Source organism: Castor canadensis, chromosome 16 (assembly GCF_047511655.1).
Source record: "Castor canadensis chromosome 16, mCasCan1.hap1v2, whole genome shotgun sequence".
Classification (NCBI taxonomy): Eukaryota; Metazoa; Chordata; class Mammalia; order Rodentia; family Castoridae; genus Castor; species Castor canadensis.
The window spans coordinates 37,907,823-37,922,124 of NC_133401.1; the positions used below are offsets into that span (position 1 = coordinate 37,907,823).

Genomic DNA, 14,302 nt, shown 5'->3' on the forward strand with positions numbered 1-14,302 from the left:
ACTAAGCATTTTATTTAAATGTCCTTATTACACACTATTCATAGATTTGGAGCTGCTATAACAATTGAGTAGACAACACACCACCACTCATGATTTTTTTTTTTAATGTTTTGTTTTTGAGACAGGGTATGGCTATATGACCAAAGTTGACCTCCAATTTCCAATCCTCCTGCCTCAGAGCCCAACTTATGGGATTACAGGCCTGACTACCACACCTGGCTAAGGAGATAAAAGAGGGTTCCAGTGTGAGAGTAGTAAATTTCTTAATTAAATAAAGTAAATTCAGGCCTCAGAGAATGCCTTAAGTGGTAGGTGTCTGTCTAACAAATGAGAGGCCCTGAGTTCTAGCCCAAATACCAACAAAAATATTTTAAAGGTATTTAAGAAGTATTTTAAGAATATTTAAAAAGAACATGCCTCACATCACCTTAGGATAAGATACAAACTATAATTAGAAATGAATAAATTCCACCCTTAAAAAGTGCTTTCTGTCTCCAGCATTTCAAAACTTTCTTCAAATTTCCCCTTGGCAAAGTCTTCCCCTGGCTATTATCTTAAATTATCAACCCAAGCACTACTTACATCATTTGTGCACTCTACTTTTGTCCTTAACTATTATATTAAATAATTATTTATCCTGTTTACTATCTGACTTGCTACTAGAATTAAGGTCTCCAAAGAAAAGGATTTTGTTCTTTTTGAGACAGGGTACCCTATGTTGCCCACACTAGTCTAGAACTCCTGGGCTCAATTGATCCTCCTGCCCCAGGCTCCCCAGTTTACTGGCTACAGTCCAGCTCAATAAAGGGATTTTTAAACTGCTTACCATAACAGTCTCTCAACAAATATTTATAACCAGCTGTGGAGGCCCATGCATGTAATGCCAGGACCTGAGCAGTTGAGGCAGGAGGAACATGCCAGTTTGAGGCCAGCCTTGACTATGTAGCAAGATCCTGTCTCAAAAAAATAAAGAGTATCTGTGAATTAGTAAAATGATCTACGGAAATAAAAACACTGTGTCTTTACCAAGAACAGCAACAAAGTTGCTATGACCAAATACTCTCTTGACTTAACATTATTAATCTCTCCTAAGAGAATTTATCATAGGACATAGGAGATGTTCCACACCCACAAACTTTACTATGATAATGTGAATACAGTTAGCACTGCTGCACTATGCAATTACAGGATAGCTCATGTGGTTTTTGCAACTATGAAAGCAAGCAAATGGAAACTTACTTCACCTTCATGGATATAGGAGTGCTGACTAAAAAGAAACCAACTGAGTGTCAGTAAAGCTGTGTTCCACTGATGTCTGTACTATGCACATTTGAGATGACATTGGCAGAGACAGGAAGTTTGTGGAGTGGACAAAGAAGTTTCCATGGAATGTGTGAATGACAAGATCTAGAAGAGAGGAAATTATCAAAATCACTTTTTTATGCCTGTTTCTGAATATTTACATTTCATCTTAGTCAATTTTCAGATAGAAAAACTGTGCAGATAACACAGAATATTTAGTGAGGTTGATGTGGTCAGGTATCTTCTTAAATGAAGGTAAGGATACAAATTTTTTTAAAAAACTTTCTTGGAGGACAATATGACCATACCTAATAACATTTTAAATGGATAGTTATTTGAACTTTAGCAATTTCTTATCTAAGAATTCCTCCTACAAATATACCCATTCACGTGCTACATTTATTTCTGCAAAGACTTTTTAAACAGATCTTTGGTCGCAGCACAAAAGTAAAGATCACCATCACTGCTTATCAGTAAGAAAATAACTACATAGTGATTTATTCATTTGAGTGAATATCAGGTAGAAGTTAAGTAGAATAAGATAGACTTATACAAACTAAAGTGAAAGGATCTTCAAGATTTATTAAGTCTGTTATTTATGCAAACACACCATGCTATGTTTTTTACATGTAGTTGTACCTAAGTATATAAATGTACAGGAAGTGATGCTATTCACCAAAGTGGTTCCAGTAAGTACACAAGGATGTAGTTTCTGTGTGTACATTCAGGTAATCCAGAAGGTATTTAGTTTTAGCGATAATGTGTGTACATGGATATATACATATTTTTAAAGAAAAACAGATACATAAAAACCAACATTAAACCCAAACAGCAGTCAGAAAGAAAAAGAAGAATATACAGAAAAATACATGCCCAATATGTGGTTTTAAAAGAGCATGATTTTGAGAGCCTCAACTTTATTTCAAATTAAGACTAAAATATATGTTTACCTATCTCTGGGCAAACTTTTGAAGGGAAAATAAATGATACAATTGTACATACTGAGTAATGTTTGGTTTCCTTTCTTTAACATGTTTAGTACTTCCTCATTTTTGTCACCCTGTGGTGCTGGGATTGAACTCCGAGCCTCAAGCTAAACATGCACTTGAACTTTATCATAAAAAATAAAGAGCTAAGCAATTTAACCACACAGTTTTGCTAAGTTTTCCACTCTAGAGGAGGCAAAAGACTAATTTGTTAGCATATGCCCAGGCTCTTTGACTTTACTTTTTGTTTTGGTAATACTAGAATTTGAACTCGGCCTAGCACTTGCAAATCAAGCACTTTGAGCCAGGACCTCAGCCCTGTAAAGTAATATACATAGCCTCTGATCTGCCAAGTAGAAAAATTATTAAGCACTTTTAATATGTACATTTCCCCCTAATTAACAGTCAACAGCTGCAGAAATAAATACTTCTGAAGTCTTCTGATCTTGAATGAATGAACAGCATCCAATAAATGTGGATGCTTGGTGGGGCTTGGTATATAGCTTGGTGGTACAGCACATGCTTAGTGTCTATGAGGCTCTGGGTTCAATATCCAGCACCACCCCTCCAAAAATACAAAAGCTGAAAAATCATTAGAATGAGCAAATGAATTCAGGAAGACTGCATTCTTACAGTTAGGGGTAACAGAGAATGTCATACAGGCAAATAGTTTGACCAATAGATCCATCAGTGGATCCTTACTTATATTTTCTATATGTTCCTATAATTTTTGCTTTAAAAATAATTGCCTAACTCCCCCTTGTGGAGCAAAAATGTTGTATGAATAAAAAATGAGAAGGTTCAAAACATGGAAAAATGAAAAGCGGAGAAATAGAGTGGAAATTAAAGGATGTGCTACTTCTGGAGATGGATATAATGTTGAAAAGGTCACTAAGTCACGCAATTAAAAATGTTTAAGAGGCTAGAGGTGTGGCACAATTGAAGAGCACCTGCCTTACAACCACAAGGTCCTTAGTTCAAATCGCAGTACAACCAAAAAAGGTTAAAGGGTTGGGGTATAGTTCAGTAGTAGGTAGAGTGCTTCCTGGGAATGGCAAGACCCTGAGTTCAAACCCTTACAACCAAAGGGGAAAAAAAGAGGGTTGAGGTATACCTCAGTTGCAGAGTGTTTATCTAGTATGTGTAAGTACTGGGTTCAATTCCCAGCATGGCAGAAAAAAAATTTTTTTAATGTACCTGCGGAGGCAATAGAATCGTGAGTTTTAGGCTAGCCTGGGTGACACAATGAAACCCTACCTCAAAAAAACTCACAAATTAATTAAAAATAGGTTGGAATGGCCAATTGTATATTATGAGTATTTTACCATAACTTGAAAGAATAAATAATTGTTTAATTAAAATGAAAAGAGGACTAGAGGCATGGTTCAGGTAGTATAGCAATTAGTGACCGAGCAAAAGACCCTGAGTTTGAAACCAAGCATGGAGACAAAAACAAAATTAAAAATCAGGTGTGGTGATATACACCTGTAGTCCCAGCTCCACCCTGGGCAACATACCATTACCTGGTATCAAAAAAGAAAAGAAAAAAGATCTACTACTATTGTTCCACAAGGACAATTAGAAAATCCAAAACTAACACAGTTTTACTTTCCTTGGGAACATGGGCTCCTTCGTTAAAAAATTGAGATAAGTTACATATGATAAAATTCACCATTTTAAAGTGTATAATGCCATATTTTTTAATATATTCACTATAAATCAAAGTGTTTCTTCTCACTTCTTAATTGAATATTATGAAGTCAGCAAAGAATCTTAACAGAGTCTTTAAGAGAAGACCAGGTGAAAACATGAATATTTATTGGTATTTTAAAAAAAAAACAGTATTTAAATATTTCCTCCTATGTGGAAAAACAGTGTTTCCAACTTTGGTCACAGAACCCTCTCTACTGCTTCAAAGCCATTCTCTAGAATGAGGTAGTTCCTTCTGTAATTTCTGTACTTGGACTGGTTTGTGCTCATGATGGAAAATGGATAGTAACAGACTACCTGGAAGAGATCACACACTACTTATATACTGTTTTAATTTTTAATTAAAATATCAAATCGATTAAATTTAATTAAAAGTTGGGAATGTTTAAGTTACAAAGTGAGTTAACTCTTCCTTGTTGCAATCTAAGATCTCCAGTAATTTGCCAAGTAGTCAAATTACTATTAAAAAAATAAATAAATAAATAAAAACCAACTACCTCTTCAGGTTGTAAAAACAGAATTAATGGAGAAAAATACTCCTCACTATGGCACAGTGACACCTGCCAAGAGCAGAGACTATAGACTTGCTAGTTAAAATGTTACTCCCACAGCATGTATACATGTATAGGGTACACAATACCCCCTTTCAGACACATTCTGTTTACCTCGCACTGTATTGCCTTCCCAATTTCTAGGCATGTAATAAGAATTTCTTCTGAACTGATCCCAATAACAGTCTATGAATCAGAAAAGGAAAGGTCACTGAGAGCAGCCTGGCTAAAATGCTTCCCGGTAGTAACCAGCAGCATCTCCCAGTAATCCTCCCACCTCCCATGAGGCTGGCAGGACAGGTCTTCAGGTTATTCTTCCTTCCAAAAGAGGCTTATATTCTATTCTTCTACAACAACTTGCTGCAGTAGGCTTAAAAAATGGTCAGCAAAATGCTGCATATCCTAGAAATGTCAAGGAAAGAATGAAAACTTTCCTTACAGTTACTTTAAAAACATGCCTTTGATATTTAAATGAACCATGGCAGATAGGAAAATGTGCCTTATCTCTTTGTTTTCATTTAAATTTACGAATACATTTTCTGGCATAGGTTAAAAGAAAACTGAAAGAATACGGAAATAATTATTTTCAGCAAAATTTCATTGTTAAAGATGTTACAATATGTCTACTCTTCAACAAAATTGGAGAATAGACAGAACAGGTTCTGCCTGGAAGCAAAGGGGTAGGGTAAAAGGGAGGGGAGAGGGGCAGGGGGAGAAATGGCCCCAACAATGTATGCACATATGAATAAATGAATAAAGGAAAAAAAAAAAGATGTTGCAAATACACTGACAATGACACAAGTAAATGTCCCATACTTAAAGAAAAGCTACCTCTCTAGTATTACAGCACTACCTGCAAGGGTCCAAAGAGCCATATATGGAAAGCTGACTCAGGTACATATTGCAACCGTTCTGCTTCATGTCTGCTATTTTATTTTTATTGTTAAATTACAGAAGTTATTTAGGTAATCAAGATATCAGATATGATTTGCAAATATTTTTCTCCCATTTTGTGGGTTGTCTTTTCACTTTATTTTTTGTGGTATTGGGGATTGAATTTAGGGCTTTGCTCATGCCAGACCAGTGCTCTACCACTCAGCAACACTCCCAGCCTGTTTTCTCACTGTTTTGATGATATTTTTTTTGTTTTCTTGAGACAGGGTCTCACTGTGTAGCTCAGGCTGGTATTGAATTTGCTATGTTGCTCAGGCTTGGCTCAAGTACTGGGACTTCAGAGGTATGCCACACCTGCCTACTTGATGTGTTCTACAAAGCACAAAACTTTAATTTTGAAAAAGACCAATTTGTATATTTTTTCCTTTTGTTGCCAATACTTTTGATACTGTATCTAAGAATCCAAGATTCACTTCTATGTTTTCTCCTAACACATTTATACTTTTAATCTCACACTTGGCATTATGATCCTCTTTGAGTAACTATAAAAAGAATTTTGCAGTGCTAAGGATTAAACCAATGGCCTCATACAAGATAGGCTAGCACTGAACTTCTGAGCTAAACCCCCAGCCCAAGTTAATTTTTTCATGTGATAAAATATACACAATATATAAACTTCACCATCTTAACTATTTTAGGTGTACAATTCATAATGCAATGTAACCATCATCATTATTTATTTTCAGAAAGTTTTCATCATTCCACACAGAAACTCTGTACCCACAAATAATTCCCTAGATCCCTTTCCCCCAGTTACTAATAATCTCCATCTTATTTTCTGTCTCTGTGAATTTGCCTATTGCAGATACCTGTCGGAGCCAGCAATGGGACTGTGCCTGTATGAGTTGGTATCTGGCCTTGTGAGAAACCCCCAAGGAACTGAGGCAAAGGCCTCAGGACCAGACTGTGCATCTGTGAGTTGGTATCTGGCCTTGTGAGAAAGCTCCAAGGAACTGAAACAAAGGTCTCAGGACCAGAATGTGCCTGTGTGATTTGGTATCTGGCCTTGTGAGAAAACCAAGGAACTGAGGCAAAGGCCTCAGAACTAGAATGTCCAGAAAAATAACAGTGCTCAAGGTTCCCCAGATGGCTTTGTGTCCTTCAGATGTAAATAAGGTTATGCTCATCGTGCTTTTCCTGCTTCTCTGTTCCCATTTAAAAAGAGACATAACAAAGAGTTAATTTTTAAACTGTGCTTCCCTGTACTAATGTAACCTTGACACATAATACTTGGCATGCTTTTTCTGACCAAATGTTCTCTGTGAAAAAGGAGTTTATAAAAAGCAGAAATGATCTTCATTAAAGTGGCTATTGAGCAAGACTCAGTAGTCCCCTCATCTTTTACAGCTCCAGTCACCCAGGTCCAGCACATAAACAACAACAGATACCTTCCATAAGTGGAATCATAATATGTTGGGGGGGGGTGGCTTATTTCGCTTAGCAAAATCTTTAAGCTTCATCCACATTGTATTATGCATCAAAACTGTTTTCTATTTTAGCTGTACCATTTTCCATTCCCACCATCAATACACAGTTTGCAGTGTTGCCACACCTTGCCAACATTTGATAGGTGCCAGTGCCTATAATCCTAGACACTAAGGAGGCAGAAATCAGGAAGCTCACAGTTTGAAGCCAGACTTGGAAATAGTTTGTGAAACCCTATCTGGAAAAAAGCCATCACAAAAAGAAACTGATGGAGGTGGAATGGCTCAAGGTGTAGGCCCTGAGTTCAAGCCCCATACAGCAAGAAAAAATAATTCAAAAAACTAGTCAACCTCCTGATGGATATAAAGTAGTTACCTCATGGTAACTTTTTGTGGATTTTTGTTTTGTTTTTTGTGCTGAAGACTGAACCTAGGGCCTTGAGCATGCAAAGCAAGCACTCTGCCACTGAGCTACATCCCCAGCTCTCATTGTCATTGTGACTTACATTTTCCTAATGATTAAAGATACTGAACATTTTTTCATGCCCTTATTGGCCCATGTATATGTTCTTTCTGGAAAAATGTCTAGAACAGTCCTCTGCCCATTTTTTAATCGTGTTTTGTTACTGTTTTGAGATATAATTATTTATGCATTGTACATATTAAATTCTTTATTAGATACATAATTTACAAACATTTTCTCCCATTCTGTGGCTGATTTTTCATTCTCTAAATAGTGTCCTCTGATGTACAAAAGCTTGTTTGGCTTTTCTCTTTTTTCTGTTGTTAGGGCTGGAACCCAATACCACTGAGCTACATTCCCACCCACTAAAGGGTTTTTTCTCTAGGTACTGGGGATGGAAAATAAACACAAAAGGACTGGGTATAGCCCTTTTATTCTGAGTTCGATTTTGAAGTAGGTCTCAGTGACTTTTCCCAGGCTGACCTCGAGCTCATGATCCTCCCACCTCACTTTCTAAGCAGCTGAGATCACACATATGCATCACCATGCCTAGGGCACAAAAGCCCTAAGTTCAAATCCCAGTACCTCAAAAAAAAATCAATTGACAAACACAGGTGGAATGTGGAAAAAGAAAAAAATTCAACTGGAAAAAAAAAATCAGCTTATGGTTTATTTCTGAACTCTATACAATTTTTTGGTCTTCATGTCTATCCACAAATGCTTATGTTGTTTTTTGCTTTTCTGGTACTGGGGACTGAACCCAGGGTCTTGTACATGAAAGGCAAATGCTCTATATCCACAGCCCTCCATCACTTCCTGAATGAACTGATAAATGGGAAGAAAAGGAAAAGAATCCTAAATTTAATCTGAATTCTAACATTAATTTGTCTTTGTTTCCTTGTTCAGATTTACTTTATCTCCCTGTTTTCTCTTTTCTAAAAAAAAGAAATTGGACTGAAGTACTCTTATAACTCCAACAATCTAATGAGTTTATAGTCAAGCTTTTCATTCTTAGAATAGACCCACAGCATGCATTGTTAATTTGCCAAACAGTCAAGAAATACTTCTGAAATGGAAAATTCCTAAGGTAGTTCATTCAATAAATATAAGTATAAAACACATACCTTCAATATCTGAAACCATTAGCATCTGCAGTTGAGAGAGACCTTCTTGAAAACTGCAGAAATGAATTCTGTTGCCAAATGTTATAAAGCCAACTTTTGTGCTAGCATTTTCAGGACGCCTAAAAACAAATTAAGAAGAGTGTTTTGTCAAGTTTGCCCATACATACGCACATGAAATATCTGCTAAGCTTACAAGCCAACATCTAATTCATATTATGGAAAGTGGCCCAACATAAACAACTCTTTAAGCCAGCCAATGTTCCTCTACCACAAAAACATATCCTCCCCAAGGGGAAACACTGCACATGAGCCAAACAGTCACTGAAAGACAACAATTCAGAAATCCAAACTATTACTTGTATATAATATAAAGTTACATGTAATTGCTTAGGAAGTAGCATGTAAAAATACTAGAAAGTATGTACAAAAGTTTGCAGGCAATTTGAAGTGTTTTCTAAACAATGTCTAAAGAAAGCTTCAGGAGCTAGGGATGTAGTTCAGTGGAAGAGCGCTTGTCAGGCACATGCATGAAAGAAAAAGAATGCTTCCAAAACTGAGCATGTACCAGCTCTAAAATGCAATTTAAAAAAAATTGCTCAAACCTCCAAACATCTGCCACCCTATACCCCTTCTACAGTGATCACAATTGACCCTGAGCCATCGGCTTCTCAAGAACCCAACACCGCCAGCATTGCCCTCAGCCCCTGCTACACCCTCATCTTTCTCCTCCCCACCCACATCCCATAACCGCTCCCACACTTCCTCCTAAGCACACTCAGCCCATCTATACCCACTCCAGGAGGTGGCAGAAGCTGACAGTATTATCAGAGTTCATGTGCCCTTTTCCATGACTGAGCTCTCTCAAATTGAAAGTGGACTTGGCTCCTTCTCTAATGACTCAGCCTCCTATATTAAAGAATTTAAATACCTAACCCAAGCATATGATATGACTTGGCATGAGACCCATCTTCCAAGGATGGAATAATTATTCTCAACTCTCATTTTATTTCCCAATCCTTCCGATATTCAAAGAAAACTTAAACAGGCAGGGGATGGCCCTCAAACCCCCCAGGGGAGATCTTGTGAAAATGGCATTTAAGGTATTTAATAACCAAGACAAGGCCCGATACCAGCAAAAGGCCCAGCTCTTGGCAGCTGCCCTGAGATTGGATTTTTTTTTTTTTTTTGGTGGTACTGGGGTTTGAACTCAGGGCCTCACACTTGCTAGGCAGGTGCTCTACCACTTGAGCCACTTCACCAGCCCTTGGCAGCTGCCCTGAGGCTACCTCCTCCAACTTCGAGATGGGCTAGACAACAACACATACCTTCAGGGCCCCGCTTCAAGTGCAACCAGACAAGACACTGGGCAAAAAACTGCCCTTCACCTTGCCCACAGGCCAGGACCCTGTCCACGATGTGGCCAGAGTAGACACTGGAAGGACAATTGCCCCTCTTTGTCTCTGCAAGGTAGGTCAGTCTCCCATTCCCACTCTCAACAGAGTGGAGGCCTCACAGACCTCTTGGGCCTGGCCTCCAACAGACTCTGCTCCTCTGGCTGACTATCTACCTTATCTTAACCTCCTCTGGGAACTTCTCAGAGAGCATGCAGACCAGATCCTGCCCACCCCTCAGAGGACCCTTTTACAACTTCTGTTAAGCCAGGGGATCTTGTTCTCCTCAAGGATCTTCGACCCTCTCCATTGGGACCTAGGTGGACCAGACCTCATCTGCTCATCCTCACAACACCCACTGCTGTCAAGTTCAACAGGATCCCCCAGTGGCAGCACCTTTCAAGTATAAAACATTGCCCACCAACTTCAGACTCTTCCACTACAGCAAAGGATGAGTATTCTTGCGTACCGCTGGGCCCCACACAGCTACGTCTCTCCTGCAAACTCTCTCCCTCTTCCACTCCTACATAAGGTCTTAGTCCTCATCTGGCTCTCGATTTTGTGCCATAGGTGAATTTAAAACACTGGTGGGGCAGTGAGCCTAATTCTGGAAGCATGCATACTACTTCCCTGCTTCCTTCCCTTGGTTATACAATCTATTGAGTCCATTATGGAGGCTACTATAGAAAGAAAACAGCTGCACATGTAATGATGCTATGGAAATACAAACCCTTAAACCAGGAAAATGCTCTTTAACCCTAGATGCCTCCAGGATCATTCAGGGAACTCAGGAGACAGACTTCCCAACAACTGGCCTTGTCTGCAAATGAAGCCTGGGAAAAACCGTCACCCTCTGCTCCTGGGGTCCTCACAAATTTCCAAATTCCAGCCAAAGCCCCCTTAACGATGCCCCCACTCAGCATGAAGCAGCAAGATCGGTCAGCACCTGGAATACCAACAAAAAGCTGGAATGTTAGGTCCCTGGCATTCTTGCAGCAGGCAGAAGGTCCCAGGGCTAACACTGAAACCAGACCCCCTGATTTTATTACTGCTTGCCAAACTCCCCTGCTTGCTTCCCTGCTCTGCTTGCAAAATCTCAGGAACTTCCAGTTACTCAACTAGCCAAGCATATCGACCTGTTCCATCTGGTGATCACAGATAATCGGAGACCAGAGACTCTCTCCCTCCCCCATGGCTTGGCCTCCTCCACTACCCATTTCAGCCAAGCCGCTGCACTCTGAACCCAAAAGAGTGACAGCCCTGCAGTCTGGTTCCTAATAAATCTTTCTTTTCCACATGTGGTATGGTTTTTATTCAGCAGTTCCTCACACTATTGACATTGTGTATTGAAATACAGTTCCACCTCCTTTGGTGAAGAAATCTTACAAAAGGGTTGATGTGGGTCCTGAATGAACAGCATCTCACTATTGTATCAGAGGTAGCCATGGGCAACTGCTGGAAAAACAGAACCAAGTTTTTCAACACAATGATCATCACTTTGAAAAGGCAAATGTTAATCTATCCCTTCTTAGTAACTATTGAAACATTTTTATTTAGGATTAAAAAAATCAATAGTAAAAAGTGTTCAAATTGCCAGGCAAAAAATTTATGTAGCTGAACTACATTGATTTCCTCCAGAATTATTCACAATAACATTTGCCTTTTAAAAAAGTATTTTCCCATTAAACACTCACATTATAAAACCCAGACAGTACACTTACAATGTGCTTGTGGGATAGATGGAAAAGGAAACAATTCTTTTTCTATGAGACAGGGTCTCCTTATGTTGCCCAGGCTGGCCTGGAAGAACTCGAGATCCTCCTGTCTCAGCCTCCCAAGGGATAGACCACATTCTAAAGCAGTGATGAATAAAAGTATTACAAAATTTTTGATATTACATTAAGAGGTCTACTTAGTTCTCACAAAAAAAAAAAACTGTTACAGAGTTAAATAGTATTTAAAATTGATCATATATATTAAACTTCTCAAGTCTTCCTATCAAAAATTAATAAGGGGCTGAGGGTATAGCTTAGTGGTAGAGCACTTGCCTAACATGAACAAGACAGTGGATACAATCTCTAACACTGCCAGCACCAGAGCACAAGAAATCAATACAGGTAATAAAATCCTATCATCAAATGGAGGTTTGCTTTTCTAAACTATCAAGGATTATATAATGCTCTATTTAAATACCTCAAATATTTCCAGTCATCCACAGGGCAGTTCAAATCTCTTAGAAGTGTACTTGAAGTACTTACAATGTGGCCCTTACATAGCATTCCAACCTTGTTTCCTAACTCATCTCCTTTTTATATACACAAGCTTCATCTAGAATAATCCCTAACTACACCATGTTTCTTCAGTGAACACATAAAAATGCAGCCTCCTCAGAAATAAAAGGAAAGAACAAGAAAACAGATTCTGAGAGATGCATTTAAGTGGTTACAAGAGAATGAGAGCAAGCTCATGTATAGGATCCTGGGCTTTTCTCTTCCCCATCACTTTTTTTTTTTTCAGTGCTAGGGATTGAACCTAGGGCCTTGCACTTGCTAGATAGGTGCTTACATCTGCAGCCTCCATCATTTCTTCTTCTTCTTTTCTTTCTTTTTCAGTATTTGGGAATTGAACCCTGAGCCTCACACTTTCTAGACAAGTGCACTACCACTTGAACTATGTACCCAGCCCTTTTGTTTCTGAGATAAGAGCTTGCTAACTTTTGACCAAGCTGGCCTCAAATTCAGAATCCTCCTGCCTCCACCTCCTGAGTAGATGGATTACAGGCATGTACCACCATGCCCAGCTCCCCCATCACTTCTTGAGGACTCACAATCTGAAGTTTTCCAACCAATACTCTAAGTTGCACACTCTTATTAATTAGACTGGTACAAACACTCACTCACCAAAAGCAAAGTCTCCAGGCCTTTCCTTCTCTGCCTTCCAGGGATGATCTTGCTGCAATACAGAGATCACCTTTGGTTTGATAAATGGGAGTCCTGCTCATAGACAAAATTAACACTTAAAACATTAAGAAAACCAAAAAGACTAAGAGAAGTAAGTTACAGAGATCACATGTGCCCTGCAAAGCCTAAAATTTATCACCTGGTCCTTTAAAGAAAAAGTTTGCTGACTTCTAGAAAAAGCAAGCGGGAAAGGTAAATCAAGAGACTGTATATAACCCTCTGCTGAGAGATAAACAAACCACAGAACAATTACTGCTAGGGCAGTGATGTCTGAACCATGAAGAAACTTCTAATGTGATAACATATGGAGGGATGGGGATAACTATCAATACACCTTCTCCATTTCTGTACATATGGCAATTCCATAAGCTGTATGCTTTCAACATTTAGTTACAGAGATCTGATCGGTATAATCCTAAGGCAACACTCAGCTAAACTCTTATGATGTCCCAAGATTTTCTTCAGAAAAGTAGTTGCTGAGAGCTCTCACATCTGATTTCTTTATCTATAGGGGAATTTCCTTACCCAGTGTGGCCAGGTGTCTGTAGTTCTCTAGCATACAAGCTTCTCTGAGGATTCCAGTATAAGCTTCTCTGAGAAGGATCCAGCTTTCTCCACTCATCTCAATTAAAGCATGCAGTCATGTCCTCAAATGTCACTGACATCTGTAAAGATGAGCCATTCCAGCTTACCCAGAACTAGCCCTCACATAGTGGGGGAAGGGGGACAGGCTACCATGAAATGCTGCTGATGCCATTCAAGATGCTGAAGGGTCCGGGTCATTTATTTAATGAATATTTAACTAGAGAAAAATACACAGTGAACAGCACAAAATATGAAACTGGCTGTTATAGTATAAATCTCTAAAGTCTCCCATAGTCCATGTATTAAAGGCTTGGTCACCAGCCTGTGGTACTACTGGGACCAGGTTGTAGTGGAACCTTTAGAAGGTGGGACTTAGTAGAAGGAATTTAGGAGATGTGCCCTTGAGGGAGATATTGAGACCTAGCCTCTTTCATTCCCAGTCCTTCCTTCCCAGCCACAAGGTAAGCAGTTGCATCTGCTGCACGCTATCTGCCATGATGCTCTGCCTCGCCACAGACCAAAAGGCAATATGGCCAAGCAACCCTGGACTGAAACCATAAACATTTCCTCCTAAATTGACTGTCTCAAGTATTCCGTCACAGCAATTGAAAGTTAACTAATACACTGGCCTTGTGTTAGCCTCTAAGACAGGTGTATAGAGAGGCTAAGGCAAATAGTGGGAGTGCTAATTAGAATAATCTTTCTGATGAGGATTTGATTATTCATATTCAAAGGCTTAGAAATATGTATACTCTTCAACTCACCAATTACTGTATTTGTATGCTAATCAACAGAGCATAAAATTGCATGCACAAGAATACTTATTATGGTGCTTGTAATAGTGGAAAATGG

General features: G+C 38.9%; 1 protein-coding gene across 42 annotated transcripts in view; it reads right to left on the reverse strand.

The window, feature by feature from the left end:
- Positions 1–14,302, reverse strand: part of LOC109694780 (zinc finger protein 354B-like) — a 33,395-nt gene that overhangs the window by 13,886 nt on the left and 5,207 nt on the right. For 11 of the 42 annotated variants that reach the window (XR_012442827.1, XR_012442823.1, XR_012442826.1 and 8 more), the window contains 6 exons: positions 13,391–13,530; positions 12,806–12,898; positions 11,627–11,758; positions 10,636–10,851; positions 8,515–8,633; positions 1,240–1,407 (listed from right to left, as the gene is read on the reverse strand). Coding sequence is in view for 3 of the 42 variants with exons in the window: in XM_074058589.1 (XP_073914690.1) it covers positions 10,664–10,851; positions 11,627–11,758; positions 12,806–12,898; positions 13,391–13,487 (510 nt within the window). In the remaining 39 variants the exon portion in view is untranslated. Of the gene's footprint in view, positions 1–1,239; positions 1,408–8,511; positions 8,634–10,635; positions 10,852–11,291; positions 11,361–11,626; positions 11,759–12,805; positions 12,899–13,390; positions 13,531–14,302 lie in introns of those variants that run through there. The other 31 variants (XR_012442850.1, XR_012442852.1, XR_012442853.1 and 28 more) reach the window with 18 other exon arrangements.